Here is a 21,597-nt window from a genome sequence, read left to right on the forward strand (position 1 = left end):
GTTTTTTCACAGATGTCCAGTAGGCGTGGGGAGGCCTTCATCCAGCAGTGGCTCGTTGAAGGGCTGTAAATAATTCTTACAATGTTGAGGATGTATTATGGGCATAAAGTGCACAGCACTGGTAGCTCCAAGCTCTGGTCGGGGCTGCACAAACTCCTCCTCGGTTTTTCTGGTGGCAGGTGATGCAGACAATTTCAGGTAAGACCTCGGTCATTACTGGACTAATCAATCCCGATGCACCATGCAGCCGGAGCCAGGCCCGTGGCCCTTCGTTGAGTCAGATTAATTACTTCCATGTCAAAAAAGCAATTTGCTGAAATGAATTGAAGTCAGCCCAACTTACAACGAACAGGGACGTTATGGGATTTTAATTACCGACTCGGTGGTTTAAATTTGACAGGATCTTACGCTTTTATTAAACAAACGTAAGCGAAACGTTCCGGCATTCAGCGGCGTTTTATTCATTGTGAAATTATAAAATCGGCCGAACGTGACATCAAAAACAAGATTCAGCATTTTAATAGGTGATAAACTGCATTGCGGTAGATTTAATGCACGGCGTATAATACTTTTTTTTTCCCCGAGAGATTACATCTTGCACGCAGCCGACGGAATGATAACAGGCAGCAGCCGACGTGAAACATTTCAATGCAGATTCTTCATCCATAAAAAAAGAGCCACTGCGAATGTCACCGATTAGCAAGCGTGCTGCGTGGCAGTCGCGTTTCCATGTCGGCCAGAAGCAGGAGCATCTGCCCAAATCGGTGTCGCCTTTAGACACGCGTGAGCTCAAGTAAGAAGACGGCAGCGTAATGAAATTAGGGTGCTAGTCACGCACTTGCTGTGGCATAGCACGTACGCGTGTACGCTGAACTTCTTTCGCACCGTGCGTAGCCAACCGTGCTCATCGGAGTTACAATGTGAGTGGATTAAGAATTCGCAAGCGGTACGAGCGGGAACTTTATGCCCCATCAGTCCCCTCACTAGCCCGCTGTGACCCCTTCGCCTCACCGCTATGCAGGTCGCGGTTGACAATAACCATATCCCTTGTGTGGCACGATCGATACTAAGTGGCAGAAATGCCAATTCCTAAAAATGTTTGTAACAAACGTAATAACATATTACAAGTACTCACTCTTTGAGCTATACTCATATAGTGCGTATAGACGGCAAAGATAGCAGAGACGTTGTAGAAATGAGCATTCAATACATCTCCCAGTACCCCATTTTATTAATGCAAAAGATGGCATGCGAAGGAATGATGCCAAGGTTATATCATATTCTTTGGGTCTTTCGGTAAAGTCACGTAGAAGGAAAACAATAAAATAATAAATAAAAATATGAATCCCTGCAGTCACGGAAGCTTCCACATGACAAGCCACTTCATTGAGCTATTATTTGTGGCCAGGTCGCTTCTAAAAAAGAAGCTAATAGCTCAGTGGGCTTTACCTGGTAAAATATTTTTCATGATTTCCTTACCTTTTCTATACTTTGCACTCCTATCGTGTTTTCATATTATTTGTTGTTGTAACTTTATTGGATTCCCTCGGTATAAATATACTGAATTCCTAGACATGGGTAACGCCAATGGTGAGTGATATCTGAACCAGTGCCGAGTCTCCCCTTCACAAACACAAATTGACCAGTGGTGAAATATGGTCAAACAAACCCCCATTACCTACGCAAATGCTAGGCGGCCTTCATCCAGCAGTGGATTGACAAGGTGCTGTAAATTGTTCTTGTTATTATTATACATTGTACCATAATTACTCTAGTAGTCCCATATCAATGTAGAGCTTAGTCACCAATGGTGTTGTGATATGAGCATTCTGGTCACCAAGAGATGGGTGCAAGTTCTAATTCCAGTCAGCTCGAGTACAACCGTGTGAAAATTCAACCGGTGGTCATCACTTGGAGAAACGGGCCTCTGCCGCGAAGAGATGAGTGCAGTCCCATAGCTCATTTGAGCAGGGATGTGCTTTAAATAGGCACCATTCAAGACCAATCCCTTCTCGTTTTCTCCATTCAACATTACATATATACCATACACAGGGATTGACAATCTAACTATGAATTGAATAAAAGGCCTTCCATTTCATTTCAGCTTCATTATTTCAGCAATATGAAAACCCTATTAAGAGTGGCAGTCATCTGGTGAAGAATTTCGACGTGACACATTTTTTAAACAAATATCGGCATTGCCCCAAAGGATACCACTTAATTATAATAGCACTCAGTTTCCCGTGTACTGTGCCAACTATCTCCTGCCACGACCCAGATAAATGACACGCTGCAATGCAGCCGAGTCCCACAAGCTAGCAGAGAACTCAGACCTCTGGAAATTATCCCTTATCAAATTCAGCCATGACGCTGGAACACAAAAGGCATGCTCGGCAGAATTGCTTCACAGGAGTATTTATATCCAAGGGGAATGTGAACAAAACTGCAAAATCAACGTTGCCTTCCGAGAACTGACATTTTACCGGTGCACTTCGAACAAAGCTCAGACTGCAAAAAATTTCATTAAAATTCTGTTTAGCCTCAATCAAGGAAGCCACTGAGCATGTGTAATCTCTCGACTCCCATGGGCGGCGCAACCCAATAAAAACAGAATTCTAGTTTTGTATTACTCCACTGATGAATACACTCAAATAACCACAACTCGCTCTTGCTCACACTTGACACTTTGCATAGAAAAGTTGATAAATGATCACATTCCTTCAGGCTAACCGTAACCCTCTTCCGCAACCCCATCATTGGTAAACAAACCTAATTAAAAAAAGGCGCATATCCTGCACTTGCCTAACCATTGGCCTTCTATTATTATCTTGCTAATTATCTGCAAGGTATTTGTTTTACATCCCGAGGCAATGGTGAAAGGAAGCCAAGAATGTCACATTAATTAGATGCGATAAGAAAAGTATGGAGGCTTTCACCACGCCGCCCGATTGTAAGAGGGGCACGAAAATAAAATATAATTTGCATCTCAACAAGGGAACGCACGTTTGTGTTTATTCTTCCCTACGTGTCGAACGTTTTGAGATTTTTTGCTTTAAAATTTTCCCAGAATTCTGGTTCTTCAAGGGACAAGGGGGCAGCCGTCGACATGAGGTCTTGGAAGGTGAGCGCGACGAACGGCCGCACGCACGGTGATTCATCGCCACGCCTGTGACCTTTGGATGTCTGTGCTTCCCAAAAGACAAATGAAACACGGTAATTAAAAGTTAATTTTAGGTATTTAAAAACACTGCTGTACATTCAATGGGATGTTTTAATACCATAATGCCGTTAACACTTTTCCACATTTAGTAGCATTTACCATTTCTGTATTTCACGTTGCATGCTCCCAAACTCAAGAGAATGACAACAAAATAAAATAAATGGCTTAAAATACTTTGCATACTCAGCTCATATCCAAATTGTAGACACGTTGCAATAATAAATGAGTTAATATTCTGCGTCCTTTGTTAATCCACTGCTGGATGAAGGCCATCTTATGCAGTGTTTGTTGTGGGGCTTGTTTGACCAACTTCACCACGCCGGGCAGGGGAGGGGGGTTTCCTAGGACTGGATTTCACTCACAATTGATGTCAGCCATGGCCAGGAATCGAACTCAAGTTAATGGGTGCACAGTGCAGTGCACTAGCCACTGTGAAACAGCTCCGCCCCATGTTACCATAACCTAAAAATACCTTACATACCCCAAAATACATAATTCTCTACTCTATTTTTATTTCCAGGCTGACATGATTTACATATACACGTTGTTTTTTATCGAACTGTTATATTGAAAATGTATAATTGTGCATGACCCTATATCAGCAGTACTATATCACAAGCGAGACGATGCACTCTTAATTTTGGAGCTTTCGTGACTGCAGGAATTATTCTTTGGTTCTTTCGGTAAAGTCACGTATAAAGATAAAGTAATAAATTAAATAATTGCATACGACGTTTCGATTGCAACACAAGCAATCATCATCAGGTATAATGAAATAGCGACACAAAATCTAACCAGAAAACCACAGACAGACATATAAGCAGACAAATATCACCAAAATACACAGAGAGAGCAACACAGGTACAGAGAGGGGTGATCGTCCCACAGAGACGATGCACCATAACCCTATATCACAGGCAATGAATAAAGACAGCCAAAGGAAGGAATGTGCCTGATTTCGTCACTCAATCACCGCGGAGATTGAATGACAAAATCAGCTCACGTGCAGATGCCAGAAGGATTGCTGCATTACCGGACTGTCAGATTATGGTGGCTTTGTCCAGCAGTGATGTAATCATAGCCTATGATAATGATAATGAAATACTTAAACGTGAAGATAATAATCAAAAAGACAGCAAATATATATATTTTAGACCATGGCACTGTTAGTTCAATCGCAGCAGTTTGTTTCAAAGAAACAGAGCAAAGCTCTCTGGTGTGTTTTTGGTCTGTACCGGGCATTGTTGGGCATGATATTTCACATTTCGCTCCACACACTGGGAGCTTCGTCAGCAACGGAGCTGATTCAGCAACTGAGTTGATCGTGCCCAACAACACGCAATGCAACCCTAAAAGCTATGTTGTCAAAAAATATAATTTTTTTAAAAAATCGTGACTAACCTACAAAGAAAGCGTTGGCTGTTGTTTACGTATTTATCTACAAATTGTATCTTAGGCAGCCACAATGCAAAATGTCAGAGGGAGCGGGGGTCACGGTGCTTAATCCCGTTAGGGCGGCCCAAGTCTAAATGCGTGGCCCCAGGCGACCTTGCGCTGTGACGCACCCCCCCACCCCCTGGCGGAGCTTTGTGCAGTACGTGACCGCCACGGAACAAAGGAAATTCCCCACAGTCGATTCACGCAATTAAGGAATGTCATCTTGGAGGTGGCTCAGAGGTCGGAGTGCTGAGCAGGCACTGCTAAGATCCAGGGTTGAAATTCAATAGTAAAAAAAAAAATATCCCCAAACATATAAGATTTTTTTTTTCACTTCTTTTGAAAATAAGCTCGTTTTGAGGTATTTAGTGGATTATTATGAAATGGCAGGATCATATGACAGCTTGGGGAGGCCTTCATTTAGCAGTGGACTGACCATGGCCTAATGATGAATACCAGCTGAGAATTAAGAAATATTGGTTTGAACATCGTGCAATGATCATTTATCTCTGTAGCAGGACAGGCGAGAAAGTGCAGTCGCTCTCGTGTGGATAAGAGGTTACTTAAAAATATGCTATCTCCTTCCACCGACCATTCTCGACTATGGCGTTGATTGCATGCTTTGTGCGAGTTCAATTTGTATTTTGTGTGTGTGTGTGTCATGATATTACATCAATAGCATAATCGCATAATCAGACTGAATTGTGGGAAACATAGGCAAAAAAAACATGAAACATCATTCACACCTGGCAGACTGTTGAGTGTCGATCCACAGCCACAGCTACAAAGTGGGATTCATCCAGCATCGTCTCCTGCAAGACAACCCGTTCGTAATTAGGACGCGACGTCTTTTAAAAACTCATCAAGTGAAAACCCACGTGTGAAAACCCACGTGTAAATGGTTGACACTCAAAGTTCCACACAGATAGATTCAATAATCCATTGCTGTTCTGCAATCTGCGACTTAACACCATCTTCAAAACCATTACTATTTAGCCAGGCAGTGGTTGGGCACTCTTATGATCCAGCACTGTGGAGGTGAAAGTTGGTGGATTGGAAAAATGTTACAAAAACTCCCTTTCCGTGGGTGCCACACCTTGGTTAGCGGCATAGAGCGATACAGCCAAATACAGACTAATATTACGTAGCACCTCTCCTTAACCTCCTTCCGTTCCTCTCTTAAAGCTCACCACTTATCCATTTCCCATTATCTTTCTCTTCCCTCCCCGCTTTCCTAACACCTACTTACTCTATCATGGTCACCCATTCCTAATCCCTTGCACGTGCCTGCCATCTCAATCAATTATTTCTCATATATTTTTTGTTATGTTAAATGCCTTGATCAAAGGCGCTCAATAAATTTCAACTAAGATATCACCTGTCCCTTCTGTATGGGAAAGAGTGTCTCACCCTCCCACACTGCAGTTTTATCCAGGCACTATAGTTTCCTCCTCCATGTATAAACACTCATTAGTTGGTTGAAAGCATCTTAATATATATAGGACTGCATAGTTTGGGCAATAGTTGATGCTGGCCCACCACCTGGCTGCTGCCTCCTCGCTTGTCTGTGGTTCCTAATCGATTTTGCATAAACTATGCTATGTAAAAGTAAACATTATTATCACAATGTAGTGTTTAATTCAGAGTGCGGTCAGGTAGCTGATTGCAACCGATCTCCAAAATAGGCCCTGTCTGCTTAAGACTTTGATAGAAGGCAGCTCAATGAAGCTAATCAACATGGTTTACAAACGGGCCTTGTTTTTTTTTATTATTTACGCATGCTACGTTGCCCATAGTGGCTCGATTAGCCAGCAGAGTGCTCCGTGTCAATGAGGCTGGTTATATTCAGGAACAGGAGGATTTGGAGTTAATGACAAATCCCAGAGGAAATCATTCCGATGGCCAAGCTTACAGAGTTCTATGGGAGAGGATCTCTGAGCAAGACCAATTTTTATTTGAGGATTACACAGCACAAGACAGCTCTTCAGCCAGAGATTACAAGGGGTGTAAACTAAGCCGGGGCTAGCGAAGATAAAATGTAAGCCTGCCTTACAGTGCTTAAAGAGAAACAATCAACTCACACTTTTGCTTGCAATCTAAACTTATGAAAGACCAAGCAATAAATATTGTGCTCATTTTCATGCTAGAGGCAGGAGGGGACACAGGACTAGTGCCACTATTTCCAATGCACCTAAAACCAATTAATACCATGCCAATTATTTAGCTGTGAAAGCATCACCGAGTCTCACTCAGGATTGTTTTCAGGACGGTTCTACATTGGGGTGTTTGGTCAATTTCACCCATGAGAGTTTGGCTTTGTGTGGGAGGACACCAGATTACTGGCGAAAACCCTCCACACATGAGGGGGTGACACTTAACGCTGCCATCTCCTGGTCGCCACGCAGCCCCACGCGTGCAACACCTGGCACGCCCCGGTAAGTTAAACCACGCAATAACTAACTAGGTTCTGAGATCTGGCGAGATTGGGCGCATGTTTGAAAGGCCAATCTAACATGTTTCAACCGTGAACATTTCTTCACATATCTGCTGTGGATTTTTCCCCTGCAAATGCGGGAACATGACCGCTGCGAATTTGGTTGTAGGTACCTGAAAGAGCCACCCGGTGTCCTCAGCACCGTCAAGGAAGAGCCTGGTGTCCTGCGTCACGGCCGACACGTCGACACGCGGCGATCCCAGCCGAAACTCGACCCGCTGCAGGTTCAAGCCGAGTCCAACGCCGACACCCTTCACGTAGCTCTCCTTCAGACACTGCACGGGGGATCACAGGCGCAGGCAAGGCAGTAACCGTTGTGAATGAAGCGACATGAGTCACGGCAGAGGTCGCAAACGAGTTTTGATTCCTTACCCATACCCGTACCCGATACCCGGCCGGGTACGGGTAGGGTACGGGTATCGGGTACCTGATTGCGACCTCTGGGATGAAGCCATGTTGCAGACGCGGGTGGGTTGATTCTAGGAACTTGAATTGTGAGAAGAAACAAGACGTTGGGAAATGAGTGACAAACGGTTACTCATCAGTGACTTACAGCCTACACGTATCCGTACCCGGCCACACCAGAGTCGCAAACAGGTATCGGGTAGGATACGGGTATTGGGTACCCGATTGCGACCTCTGAGTCACGGCACATTGTTTTTTGTGGAAGATGCGCCCACAGCTACTTTCAATCCACGGTGGCTGACAGTGCTGCACCATAATTCACCAAAGTGCCAGGCTAACCTGTCAGGAATCCAGACCCTAGACAAATAGATCGCGTTGCAGGTATTCTGAATGGCTCAGCACAGATTTGACATATTTCTATCAGCTTTATCACTAAATCACACCGAGCATAGGCAGCTTGGAAATTATATTATATCTTATCAGATTAACTCACCACAAGTGATGTGTGTAAATGTCTGAAAGGCCAAACGAACACATTTGAGTCAACGGGAGTTTTTTTTTTTAATATTTGTCTCTTTGTGGCAACTGTGGCATTGATGCCACTTAACATCAACTGGAAGCCTGCTTGAGCTTTCTTTGGCTTTTGCAGTCTCGTCTGGATTTTTTGGGTCATGAGTGATATCATCCGAATAGCTGATAAGAGGCATTGTGACAGAATAGCAGCAAGTCACAACTACTAATGTCACCATGAATTGAAACACATTACTTGCGTGAAACCTTATTCATCGATTGCACTTGGTGTGCCTGATTCACAATACTTGCACAGCTATCAATTTAAAGACTGCTCACAAAACAGGCTTTTTTATTTAAAGTGCTGACCTCAACAGCTCATACATTATTACTGTATTGTCACAATGGAGCATTCAATCCTGCCATCCAGTGAGGTCTTTATCTTCACGAGGTGATGCTTTATGAGTGTGCTGCATTGAACTGCATTGTTTGAACACTGAGAGGCATAGCCATCGAGCAGATGTGACTTCACTGTTGAAGGGGTTTTGGGGTAAACATTGAAAAATTCTACAGATCGATAATCTGTCAAATAGAACTGTGACCATGCTGTGAATTGCACAAGCAACGAATTAATAAACACCAAAATATAAAACGTTAACGATCTACACACATACATGGCATGCTTAGAAGATATGCCAATTCATACAACATGTAAGCGTATACAAATATAGGCTGAGGAAATAAATATCCTGACATATTTTTGCACACACCAGTCGAAAGGCATTTTGGTTTCCAGCACAAACGAACACAAGAAGGCACAGTCTGAAGATAGTCTCGTAGTGCCCATAAGCGAACGACCTCGCCTGGTACACATGAGGTCTTGGGTTCGATCCCAACCCCGACGCCTGTATATTTGTAGTTTGCATGTGGTTGTGTGGATTTTTTCTCCGGGTCCTTAGGATTTCACCTCCACATTTATAAACATGTGTTAAGAGTATTTAGCTGCTATACATTTCCACATGAGGAGCCACTTTGTTGAGCTATCATTTGTGGCCAGGTCGCTTGTGAAAAAGAGCTATATAGCGCAATAGGCCTTACCTGATATGACAAAAATAGTTTTGTTTACTCCACATATCTATGGCAAGGGTGAGCATATCCATAGTAGAACTACTGTTTGCATATAGGTTATTATCTAACTTAAAACAAAGGACATGCGATATGCATGTGCTTATGGTGTACATTTCATATGTAACGACGATTATCCCTCCACTTCCCGATTGTGAATATTCACAATCTAGGGCCACAATTCTACTCAAGAATCGATGGCTCTAAGTCTAATTTGTAAGGTTTTGTTAATGTTTTTCATTAGTTCTGTCCCATTCACTCCATTACCCTTAACGTAACACTGCCATGTCATTTGCATATTGTACATAGGTGATTCATACACGCATGATTAAACACGTGTATTGTGAGCTTGCCAATCGATTTTACTTAATGAAATGATGAATCGTTCCATGACTGGTGTACATACAAATGAAACAATCTTTGTTTTGCCACTGGTTATATATATGTGTTTGAACTCTTTCCCCTCTATCAAATGAAGATTGGAACATTTGGAGTCAGCATTCACTTCTATTAGGTGCTCTGATTAACAAACACGCCGGGCTTGTGCGCCGTACTTACGGATGTAACAGCAAAACGTTAGAAACCCTGAAGTCTCCTCTGGGGAAAGTTTACGACCCGTGTCCAATCAATAAAGCTCAATAAACGGCCAGCTCGAGGCACAGCGGTTATTAACAGCTGCCCTGCTTAGCACAGGGTGACTGCTTCTCTCTCCGTCTATATGCGTGTGTTGAATTTCTTTCACACCGTACGTAGCCAACTCTGTGCTAGTCAGAGGCACGTGGGAAGAACAACAAACGAAACACAAAAATAAGTTTCGATTTAAAGCTTTCGTGACTGCAGGGATTCATCTTCTTGGTTCTTTCGGTAAAGTCACGTAGAAGGGAAGTAATAAAATAATAAAAGAACCAAGAAGACAAAAATAAGTTTTAAATCAATTAGTTTTCAATCTAGATTTAAAAGTGCATAGCTCCAAGTAATCCATTGTTAGAAGCAACTGTTTCACACACTGAATTATGACCTACAATTTAAAATCCATTTAGCATTATTTTTTTTATTTTGTATATTTCAATACACTCTTTCAATTCGTGCACTGTTACCACACGTATGCTTGAAGAATGTCTGGTCTTTGTTTATGAGCAGAAATTACTTGTAAACAAAAATGTTGCTCCGAACATTTTTTCAATAACACATAATTTAGTCCCTTTGGCAACAGAGCACACGATTCGTCAATGGCCCCCCTAAGCCGCATCGGTCATGTCGACTTTTTGACCGCACTTCATGCCGAAACAACGCAGGTTGGTGAAGAAAGGTTCAGGACCAGTTCAGAATCACCGGCCACTCCCATTCGTTATTGCCAGGAATCAAACTCCGGTTGGCAGGTTCACAGTGCAGCGCACTCATCACTGTGCCACTGTTCCGCCCCATTAAATAATTAAAGGAGCAGCTAAATACACAATTCATGACATTTTCTTCTGAAGTGCATGCTTAAGGTATTCGTAATGCCTGCCTTTTTGGATTCGTGACACTAAGCCAGTGTCCGCATCTTTACGTTTAGGCATGTGTCTGCCTTGTCCCTGCCCGAATTTTTCCTCATCTATCCACATCTGTTTGTCTACAAAAGACAAACATAGCTTTAAGAACGTATTAAACGTAATAATACCCTTAAACAATGGGACATGAAGTCCTGCTTAGATCTCAACTACAAAACATGCTTTCTCACTGCAAAGACTATGTCTAAGTCCTTGAAGGAAGAAACTCATAGTCCTTACAGGGACTAGTAACAGGACTGAAGAGTTGCCAAAATGTAGAAACACAAACCACAGCAAAAATTACTCTGCAAATATGCAAATATATGTTGCCCTGACAGCTATCCATTGGGTTTACATGCTGCGATTTAAACAGTTTTGTTGACAAACGCATGCTAGAAAGCATCAGAAAATTAATGGACAAGCATGATTTATCCGAGCTTGTTTGCCTGATCTGGCTCTGCATCCGTCCATACCCAGTGTCTGTAGAAGAGCCCAAGCTTCTCCCAGTCACTGCCTCCACTGCGGATGGTTCTCCACTCAAGTGGCGTGAACTGCCGGCTCATCAGCCTGAAAAACTCCTCCGTGGTCTGCCGACCTTGGGAAAGAAATGGGCGTGTGATGAGTAAGCGGCGTAGCGGAATAATAAAAAAAACAAAGGGGTTTTAGAATGCAAGGGACAGTCAGGACAGAGTGGGGATGGAGGGGCGGTAGGTGGAAAGAGGATGTCATTTTCATTTGAATGTGCGGATTTGTACGCCTGTCGCCATTATTGGGATGGATTTCACTAAGCCGTCTCCACTAAGACAGGAATGGACACATGGTGACATCCCAGTCACAGCAAGCGGAGCTGGCATTGTGCCGCCCTTTTCTCTGCAAAATATTGATGGGGTCGCATACAAATTGAGTATTTACATCATAATCAGAAGCGGAACTGAACTTGCAAGAGGGCCAGAAATAACTGCATAAGATTTCGCTGACAAGTACAGTCAATAATATTACCATTACGAAAGGTGATTTGGTCAAATTCATCCATTACAGTATTAAACTGAGCAGCAGATGTACTTTCTGAGAGCTGCATATATTGCCAATCGGAGGAAAGAAATACCTTAAACTACTAAAAAAAATCGATATTTCTCTTTTGAATTGGTGTTCTTAATTATCTTATAACAATAACTCAGTCGGATAAAAAGACAGACATCAACATACATCACAAACCAAAAAACGGGCCAGCATTTAAATTACAACGCATCAACTTTAACCACAGCATATTGATAGAAATATATTTTTACGCTTGGATTTGACATCAAAAGTGAATCTGCCCATGAGCTAAAAAAATACTGCCTCTACACAGAACCTCATTCTTTCGCTTGCAATCGTTTTCAAAGAGACATGGAGTCATGAGCACCGACTGCGGCTCTCATTGGGGTCTCACTACGTTTATTAGGGGTGTAACGATTCACCGCTGTGGCAATTCGGCGAATTTTACTCGATTTGGGGCTGTGATTTCCTTCAAGAATATACCACATTCTTTATTTCAACACCGTGGTGAATGTAGCAGCTTCTGGCAGATGCAGGGGTCACGTGAACCCATTACATACAACATAAGCAAATCTAAAAACATCTTTTTCTAAATATGCGATTCGATGTACGTATGGATGCATGCACCCCATTGACCAATCACCAGAAATGTAATCGATCTTGTCAGATCTTACGAGGCTAATCAGGTTTGAGCCTGGATATTGCTTGGTTGACCACAATACGTATTGGGTTGGTATATTCAGCTATGGTGCGACTTTGTCATTAATGCACAGTGCAGCAAAATGCATTGTTGTATTGTACTCTCTACGTTCCATGTCTATGCTGCTCCTCCTTCACCAACACGCACTGACCAGCGTGGTGAAGTATGGTAAACCCCCAAGACTCACACAGCGTGGGGCTGCACTCGTCCACAAATGGAATGACAAAACAATCGTATAAACCATGAGCTTAAGAATCCATATCAATTGATGAATCAATGGATCGTTACGCCCCAAATGTTTAACATGATGGGGTAATAGAGAGGTATGGGAGATGCATGCAGGTGGCTGCATTAACCCAGGTTGCCCTTGCAACAGAGGCAATGTTTCATGCATGTCTCAACGGGTCATATTTCATCTCCTGGTTAAATAACGAATGCAACAACATCAGCAGCGTTGAAGTGGCATCATCGTGGCTGTGCTTGGACGCACAGGTCGCCCGCGCCACTTGGTGTGTACGCTCTCGCCGACGCGGCATCTCTTTGAAAGCGACAAACAGAAATGTCAGCGAATCGCACGGGCCACGTGCTCCAAGGAAATTGCAGGAGCAGACATATCTTCTCTCTCGTGACACTGCTATCCATCTGTCTACCCATCGGCACAACTGACTTGGTGTAGTTTTTAAGGAGTTGCTAAAAAAAAATGTTGTACAAGTCATAGATTGTCGACATTTAGATTTAACAAAAATGGCAATCTATTCATGACCACATTCAATGTATACATTTCAAATGTACACTTTGTTATGCTTTTCACATGTTTACAGCTTTAGTTGTGCCCTTGTTTGGTTTTAAGTCCGGACTCAAAACATGGTCCTTTCTTAAGCAATTTTCTAAATGCGCATGGGTTATGAGAATAGGATGTGGTAAATTTGTTAAATGCTGAATGATTATTTTGAGTGTGATATCCTAATGTGTAACATATATACTTTTTGTAATGCTGCTGATAAGAGGATGTGTGTGTTGTAAATGGTTGAATGCTGCACGGTTACTATTAGAGTGTGAAGATGATGCATGATGTATGGGCATATTGTAAGGCTTGTCGGAACAGGACGTGCAGTAATGGTTGAAAGCTGCATGATTAATATTGAGTGCGATGTGATGGCGTATGATTCGTACGCTTATTGTAAGGTGCTTTTCATTGATTTTTTAGTTGAAAGGCATTTCACAAGTGTGATTTATTATCATCATAGATGTGACAAACATTTAAGCTTAGCCAACACAGCATAGTATAGGAACCAGATGTTGGCCCGTTATTCCACATTTTGTTCCCTGGATTATGGCATGACTGAAATTGTGCCAAATTTTATCTAAGATCCACTACCTTTTTTGAAATTATGAGCACATGACACTTCCAGCAAACCAAAAATAGAAACGCATCCAACTGTGCTCTTGGACTGGTCCTAATAGCTGTTGTTCTGCAACTAATGCTACGTGTCTCATGCATTTAAATTGGCACGTAAATGCAAAGCCAACGCTATATTCCTGATGCTTTCATGAAGATAGATGCCAAAAAAACACAGCATGCCTGGTTGTTCAATTATGGATGCATGGTCATGCATCAGCTTAATTACCTCCAGCGCCTGAGATGATCCAAAGACAAGCCCTTCCATTCATTCATTATTAAAAGTATAACACGCAGAAATTTTACTTAAAAGGACATTCAAAGGCGCGTGAGAATGAAGGAGAAAAGTATTCAGATTCTGACTGGAGCCACGACGGAGAAACGCACCTCTTGTATGCTTAGAGACACTCGGGACTTGACAATGAGTGAGCATGCTTGAGGCAGTTCAGCGGTTGCGAGATGGGACGTACGATGAGACGGTGGAAGATAAATATGCTGATTGACCCATAATGTGTGTGCTTCGTAATATAGTACGGTGCCTTTGTACAGGATGCGGTGCTGAACTGGAAGCCAGCGGAGTTAATTTAGATGCTCTGAGGAATGGATGAAGGGATTGCGCCTCGTGCCGAGCACTGCGTGGTCAAGGGAGTCTTGAATGAGCTGGAGACATCTGGGATTTTTTGTAGACATGCTGGAGAAGAGTGCATTGCAGTGGTGTCCAGTCTAATATCCGACAATAGAGCAGGCAACGGTGTTTGCCAACAATGTTCAGGAAAGGACGAATTGCCCAGTGAGATGGTAATTGGAAATGCAGACAATCGATGAAAAGTAAAAGTCGAAACTCAGATTATAATCTAATAGGAGACCAAGAATCTTAAGTTGGGTTGGTTGTTGTGTTTGAGACACCCAGCTATTTACAGATCAGGGGTAGAGCGCATGAGGGAAAGTTAACTGCCTATGGTCATGGCCTCAGATACGTATGGATCGAACAGACCAGCAGTCAGTAAGAGCAGGAATAACGGACGGCGACGGTGAAGGGTAAGTATTATGAAGTTTAACATAAGCATAGTTGTGATAGCCAATGCCATGATTCTCGATGAAGCGACCAATTGGGGAGATGGTGAACAGGATGGGTCTGAGAACAGAACCCTGGGGAACCCCTACAAGACAATTTACTGGTAGTGAGGAGAACTCCGCAGTCAAATAGGACCGAATCTAGTCAAGGGTTATTCTGGAAACACCAAAGTCATGATCAAAGCATTCGCACAAAATACTGTGGCTTATAGAGTCAAAGAATGGTGAGCACAGCAGCAGATCCATGGTCAACGACAGCCAAGATTTCGTAAGTGAGCTCGTCGATAGCCGATTGCAGACCACGGAAGTTGGGAGACTGGAAGATATCAGTTTTGAGTTCAAAGCAAGCCTTCCAAGGGCCTTAGATGTGGAGATATTGTAATATGTCGATCGTTATTAAAGACTAGGGGATAAAGACCAGTTTTATTTATCAGCGGAGTGACTTGTCCACTCTTCATAATACTAGGGAAATAGCCAGAATTAAAAGATGAATTGGTGAGGTGGGAATGGAGTTCCTTAAAGAACATTTTCAGCAAAGCACTTCGTGCAACTTTTCTTTTCTAAAACCAACATACAGTTATCGCTCATTGTACTCTCAGATTCCAACATACTTATATATATGTATAGAGATGATCATGGAATTTCCTTTGATCAGTGACTTCGCCTTCCTGAGTCAGGGGCCTTAGAAAGTTTCTGATTGGTCAGGGTGGTAAATAAATTGAGGCTGGTGAAACCAGAAGTGATTGCCAATGGGCTCCAGATGATGGGATCAAGGCCTTGAACTGGATCCTGAAATATGTTTATAAGCTGCATTCAGAAGCTCTCCAACCCTTCTGAAACTGGCAACATGCACATTACCCCTAATAGGAGCCATTTTTATGATATACCGGATTAATAAGCTGCAAATATCTCCATTAAGGCATGTAAAAATCACTACAGTATTTTCTAATTTACGCAAATTTCATGCAAATTATCTAAAATGTAATTTTAACGTTAAGGCTAATGAAACGAATTAGACGGAACAAGACAGAACGTATCAGGCAGACAAGACAGAGGACACAGTACAGTTGAGACAAAAAAATATCTAATTCTTAAATCGACTCATGATGCCCAAATCAGGGCAATTGAATCATGTAAATAGTCTGTACTAGACCATAAGACAAGTAAGTTGGTGGACATGCCACGATGCATGGAATCGAGAAGCATCGGTCCAGAACTTTATCACCCCATTAACTCCTCCATGCTGGGAAGACATGCTGCAAGAATTCTAGATTTGAAGCTTTCGTGACTGCAAGGAATCATCTTCTTAGGTTTTTTCGGTAAAGTCACGTAGGTCAAAATTAATGAAAATAACCCCCCCTCCCTCCCGATACGTTCCATTCATTGGCTACCATAGTCTGATGAGCTCCCCCCTCCCTCTCCTCCCCCCCTCAACTCGCTTTTAAGGGATTACATCTTGAATCGTTGCCTCACTTGATGCAGCTAATCTGGCTGTGACGGTCCCACCTGATGACGGAGACTTGTGTTGCCTCCGAAACGTCGTGTTTTTTGTTTTTTATTTTATTTTATTTTCATTAATTTTGACCTACGTGACTTTACCGAAAAAACCTAAGAAGATGCTGCAAGAAGAGCAGGTTCAAACAATTCACCCTGCCAAAAGCAATCCATAAATCAACTTATTGCAGGGTTCCCATCTTGCTGCAGAGTATATTGAGTGTATGATAAGTCATTTCAAACACGAAAGGGCTCCCGACAAATGCCAGCTGCCAGATTACACCGCAGAACGTGGCAGGGGGCAGCAGACGGATTAACCTGAAATGATGATGCCGACTTTCAACTGTGCCACGGCGACCGCTGTTACTTCCCTCATTCCGACACAAAGCTCGGCCGTCTCCAGCAGAGCTTCCATAGCACCTACTCTTAGGTTTTTTCGGTAAAGTCACGTAGGTAAAAATAAATAATAAAAATAAAATAATAGAAATAAAATAATAAATCACGCCGTTTCGGAGGCAACACAAGTCTCCGTCATCAGGTGGGACCGTCACAGCTAGATTTACTGTATCAAGTGAGGCAAAATTCCAAGAGACAAGCCCTTAAATACAAGTTAAGAGGGGAGGAGGGGGGAGGGGGGTTATCTGAATGTGGCAGCCAATGAAAGGAACGTGTTGGGGGGGGGTGGGCGGGGCTAAAAGAGAACAATAGGTGCACATGTTGTTGTTTTACCTGGTGTTGGTTGACAATCCAAATACAAAAAGGAGAGTACTGTTAAACGCTGGGGATGTCAACACTCGGTAAAGTAGACTAGTACCTGTTAAATAAGATGGTCCAAAAATGTGTAGTTAAATCTTTTTTGCATGGTTAATAACATCTTTCCAATGATTACTCAGTTTGTACCCATCATCACGGTTGAAGTTATGTCTGTGTTTGGATATACGTGTGGCGTCCTCTGGTCTAACACCGTTTTGAGACTAGGCTCAAAAGAAAGCTGTCTCTGGTGTGGACCAATCAGTTTCAAAGACAATGCATATATTATCAGAGTATGTTTTTTGTTTGCATTCAGACCACAAGTATTGTGGTTAATGCAGACATGATTCCTTGTAAAAGGTTTCAGTTTGGTGTTTTAACATCTTAACACCTGTCTTGTTGCCAGAAAAAAAGGGGAACACCTATTCTCTTATACAAGTTAAATAACATTGACAGAAAAGTGATGCGTAGGCAAGACACAATAGAAGTCCATTGCATAGATGGAGTGATAAAATGGGCTCGTGAGCAAGATGGATTTTAGCAAAACTAAACCAGGAGAGATGGTAACAGCTTAAGGAGGCATTCATCCAGCACTGGACAGATCATGGCTGATGAAGATGAATGTTTTTGCACTATAATCTGAACATACAAGCTAGCACAACCTTTGTTATGGGAATGGCAGAGTAATCCATCACAGCTGTTAAAAGTTTGCGTTGCTTTCAGAGACAGCATTACAGCCGGCCTGCTGTGAATTAAAATGTTACCCATGTGGGTGTAATGCATTTGTTGCAACACACTGAGGGTATGGTGTGCGTTTATACAGCCTGGTCAGAAATGCCATGTTCAAACCAAAGTACATGTAGTAAAAAGTAAAACTAGCATTTCCTCTAAAGCCCTAGTTGTACTCTTTTGTACATCTTGGCAATGCAACATAAACGCGAATATCCATCAAACGTGCCTGTGTGAGGTCCACCTACCACACATAAGGTGCTGCTCAGGTCCATCTCAGGCAGGTATAAAGGACATGTGATGTAAAAATCTCTCTTTAAGATTGCCACGACATGGCTACACCATGATGTGTTGTACGCTGCAAGGTCCATGATAACCGTAATGACCGTTTATCATTGCTCATTTTATTTCATAATCTTATTTTGTGACAAGAAATATGAGTGAAATAGCAAAATAGTTATATCACCCATTAAACATGCTTGTTTTCCTGCATTACAAGTTAAAATAAGCCGATTGTAATAGTTAATTTATGTTTATTTCTCTCATATAACTGACAGCATGTGAATTAAAGTTACAAAGTTACAAAGAATAAGAGGATTATAGCAGGTTCATTTTCAGTGAACTACAGTTTAAGAAATTTATATTGTTTCATTCATGTTGAAAGTACATGTACATCAAAGCACAAAACAATAAAAAAATAAGTCATATAATTACAGACCTATGGGAAAAATTATAGTGGTAATCGTCATATTGCGAAATTTGATATCGTATCATCAACTATAACATCACCTCTCAGCTGATGTTTCATGATGTCCACCCCAATGGTATGTCCAAGCTCTGCAGCCAGCACAGTGAAGTCCCCTTGATGGGACACGTTAAAGCCCAGGGCTCCAACCGAGTCCAGGCCATGCTCCGTGACGTTTTCAGAGTCGAGAACAGGGCGAGGGTCAGAGGTTAGCAGCACGGGTTTTCCCTGGGCGGTACGGCCCAATCGAACGCGCTCCCATGGCAGACCCAACATCTCCACGATCGCCTTGCGCAGAAGTAAACGGCCGGCCTAGAAACAAGAGGTCACTCTTAAAACAGTTGCAAATACTGTTAAAAAACATTTAATGAGACAATCATGGGTGTTAAGAGCCCTTTGTCTATCCACTGCTGGATGATGGCTGTGCCGGTAATGGAGAATGTTTGACTATAGTTGGTGGAGGAGGGACCCAGGACACGCAGCTGTAGCTTCCAAGGCTATAATTCTGATACAGGGTGGTGCACAGCTCACTGACAGCTCAAAATATTATTTAGTCTCAGGTCATGATGCTAATGGCCCATCTATCGGAAATGGAGAAAAACAACTGAAAGGGGGTGTATGGGGTGAAAGTAACATTAAAAAAAATGTAATTCTATTGAGAAGCCCTCTCTTTAACTATTTTTAAACAACATAAAACATCTGTGCAAATTACGCAAACAAAGGCCATCTTCCCCAAAGAAGTATGTCCCTTACAGGGCGGTGAAAATACATACGACGCACCATTGCTGCTTTGGCATCCTCGACAAAGACGAACTCGGAGACGCGCTGCCTCTCCTCTGCCTGAATGCAACGAGTGGCCAGGAGCCATTCGGAGCGTGTGGGTTGCCAGCCCGCCGTGCGAAACGCCCAGCGCACTCCACCCACTCCACACATGACGCTGCAGCCAGAGAGAAACAAAAGTGATGCAAGGTACATCATTAGAAACTACAACGCTGGCCCCCACACGTTTTTTTGGAAGCCCGAGGCAAAATGAGGCCCCTTGAGCCATTTCTGAGGTCCCTTTGGATCTGAGGCTTTGGACAAATTACCCCCAAATTACCCCTAAATTACCCCCATACAATCTCTATAACCATGCTTGAGGGCTACCGACAATGAAATATTTTATATTGTGAATTGAAACCCATTTCACTCCTTTTTCAGATCAGTGACATGTCACATTAAGTGGGTTGTGATTCAAGAGGTTTTTTTGCCAATTGTTCTGCAACTGCAAGATTGAGGTAATACTAAATATATCTATACATATGCACAAGTCCCAATATGATTGATTCGTACAAGCACAATTCCATGCATGTATCATGAGCCTAAACCCTCAATTTGTATCAATGAGTCCAGAATTACATGTGTATGTACGCCTCACATTTATTGACGAAAATTGCTCAGCTTTCCAAGATCTGACGAGATCAGACGTATTTCGAGGAATTTTATCGCTGGCAATTTATCAAGGGTGACGTGCAACGATAAGCCATGAACGCATAATTATATTTGAGTTTTATAACAATAATTTGACACTGCAGAGGAAACCCGCGGCTCGAACCCTAGGGCTTCGTGTGTTTAGCTTGTCTTATCCCCGCACCGCCGATTAGCGCGTAGGCTAAGTACGGTACAAGTTCATGTATTAGGTATAGCCCTGTGAGCCATTCGGCTCTTGAATCGGGTGCAATCGCAACAAACAAAAACATGAACAAAAAACATCTTAAAGTGACTATGTGACTAAGTGCAAACAGAAAAATCAAGAAAAGACAGCAAAATATTGCAGAAAAAACACCGTACACAAACGCTGTGTACAAACACCCCAGTGGGATGCAAGTCAAACAACAACAACAACAACCACAAGACAACTTAGATTAAGGCCATCAGTCGAACTCCGTACTACAACAAACATGGCCCAACCAAAAAACTTTTCGAAATCACCAAAATAAAGCCATGACAGCAATGAAACGGTGATCATAGGAACTTTGCAAAAGAGGTTCAACGTAGTATACATACATTCACGCGTGCAAAGAACCCCCGCTGAACTTAGCCAGTGGGACAGTAATCAACAACACGAGACATTGTTTGAACAGTGCCACAGCTGCAGCGATGTGGGGGGCGGTCCTCACCCTCCGTGCATCACCAACCCACCCAGACGACTCTCCTCGCAGCGACGTCTGCAAATGCGTCGCGCGCGTAAACGAAGCGCACAGACGTCCTTCCCCACCCGCCCGAGAAGCGGCCACGGTCAGCAGGCCGATCGATCGCCTGTTCGATGCGCAACAAGCGGATCACCGATCGCCTCCCTACCGTTTAATAGTTCCAGCGTGTTGCGATGGAGACGGCATGGCGGCTCGCCTTGACGGGGGACGGGGCGAGTGACTCGCACACGAGGCCATCTTGCGTAGGGATGTGTAACGGGGTTGGTGTGCTACGCTACGTGACGTCATCGCAGTGGGTCGGTCAGTGGGTGGACCGCTCACCTCAGTAACAGAGGGGTGTCCCCACGTAAGATGGCCGACTAAACTTTTCACCTTCACGTCACCGCCAACAACGCTCCGAGGAAGGAGCCGCTTTCCGAAACGTCGCCTGTTATATAGTTTCACTTCGGAGGCCACGCTCTTTGACGACGACGACAACGAACGAACGTGCCCGAGTGTCCTTTCTTTTTAGTCTTAGGTTTTTTTCGGTAATGTCACGTAGGTAAAAATAAATAACAAAAATAAAATATTTTTATTATTTATTTTTACCTACGTGACTTTACCGAAAAAACCTAAGAGTATGAATCCTTGCAGTCACGAAAGCTTCAAATCTGTCCTTTATTTTTGTCACCTAAAACGAATTCGTCTAACGGAAATGACGTTCCTCCCCCTACCCACCCCAACTGAGCTATGCCCAAATATGGTGTTGCCATCCAA

At 42.9% G+C, this 21,597-nt stretch overlaps 1 protein-coding gene across 5 annotated transcripts; it reads right to left on the reverse strand.

Moving 5' to 3' along the window:
• Positions 1–437: 437 nt before the first annotated feature.
• On the reverse strand, positions 438–21,323 carry AASDHPPT (aminoadipate-semialdehyde dehydrogenase-phosphopantetheinyl transferase). 5 transcript variants are annotated; one of them, XM_078602996.1, is made up of 7 exons: positions 20,990–21,323; positions 19,430–19,586; positions 18,694–18,961; positions 11,194–11,315; positions 7,265–7,426; positions 5,404–5,469; positions 438–3,188 (listed from the first exon to the last, which is right to left on the reverse strand). In XM_078602996.1, exons 1-7 carry the CDS (start codon positions 21,127–21,129, stop codon positions 3,012–3,014), a joined length of 1,092 nt encoding a protein of 363 aa, XP_078459122.1. In that variant the 5' UTR covers positions 21,130–21,323; the 3' UTR covers positions 438–3,011. The 5 variants fall into 5 exon arrangements, with proteins under 5 accessions (XP_078459122.1, XP_078459123.1, XP_078459126.1 ...); XM_078602997.1 differs by having other exon boundaries at positions 438–3,183; positions 20,990–21,317; XM_078603000.1 differs by lacking the exon at positions 20,990–21,323 and adding an exon at positions 20,831–20,983.
• Positions 21,324–21,597: the final 274 nt, after the last annotated feature.

Source organism: Lampetra planeri, chromosome 19 (assembly GCF_965212315.1).
Source record: "Lampetra planeri chromosome 19, kcLamPlan1.2.h2, whole genome shotgun sequence".
NCBI classification, from domain to species: Eukaryota; Metazoa; Chordata; class Hyperoartia; order Petromyzontiformes; family Petromyzontidae; genus Lampetra; species Lampetra planeri.

Coding starts and splice junctions, on each gene's coding strand:
- AASDHPPT (XM_078602996.1), bottom strand. CDS start 21,129: ATGACGTCACGTAGCGTAGCACACCAACCCCGTTACACATCCCTACGC. Junction 11,316..18,693: donor CATGAAACATCAGCTGAGAG/GTGATGTTATAG, acceptor TTCTTTCCCAAG/GTCGGCAGACCACGGAGGAG. Junction 3,189..5,403: donor GACACTCAACAGTCTGCCAG/GTGTGAATGATG, acceptor TCTTTTGGGAAG/CACAGACATCCAAAGGTCAC.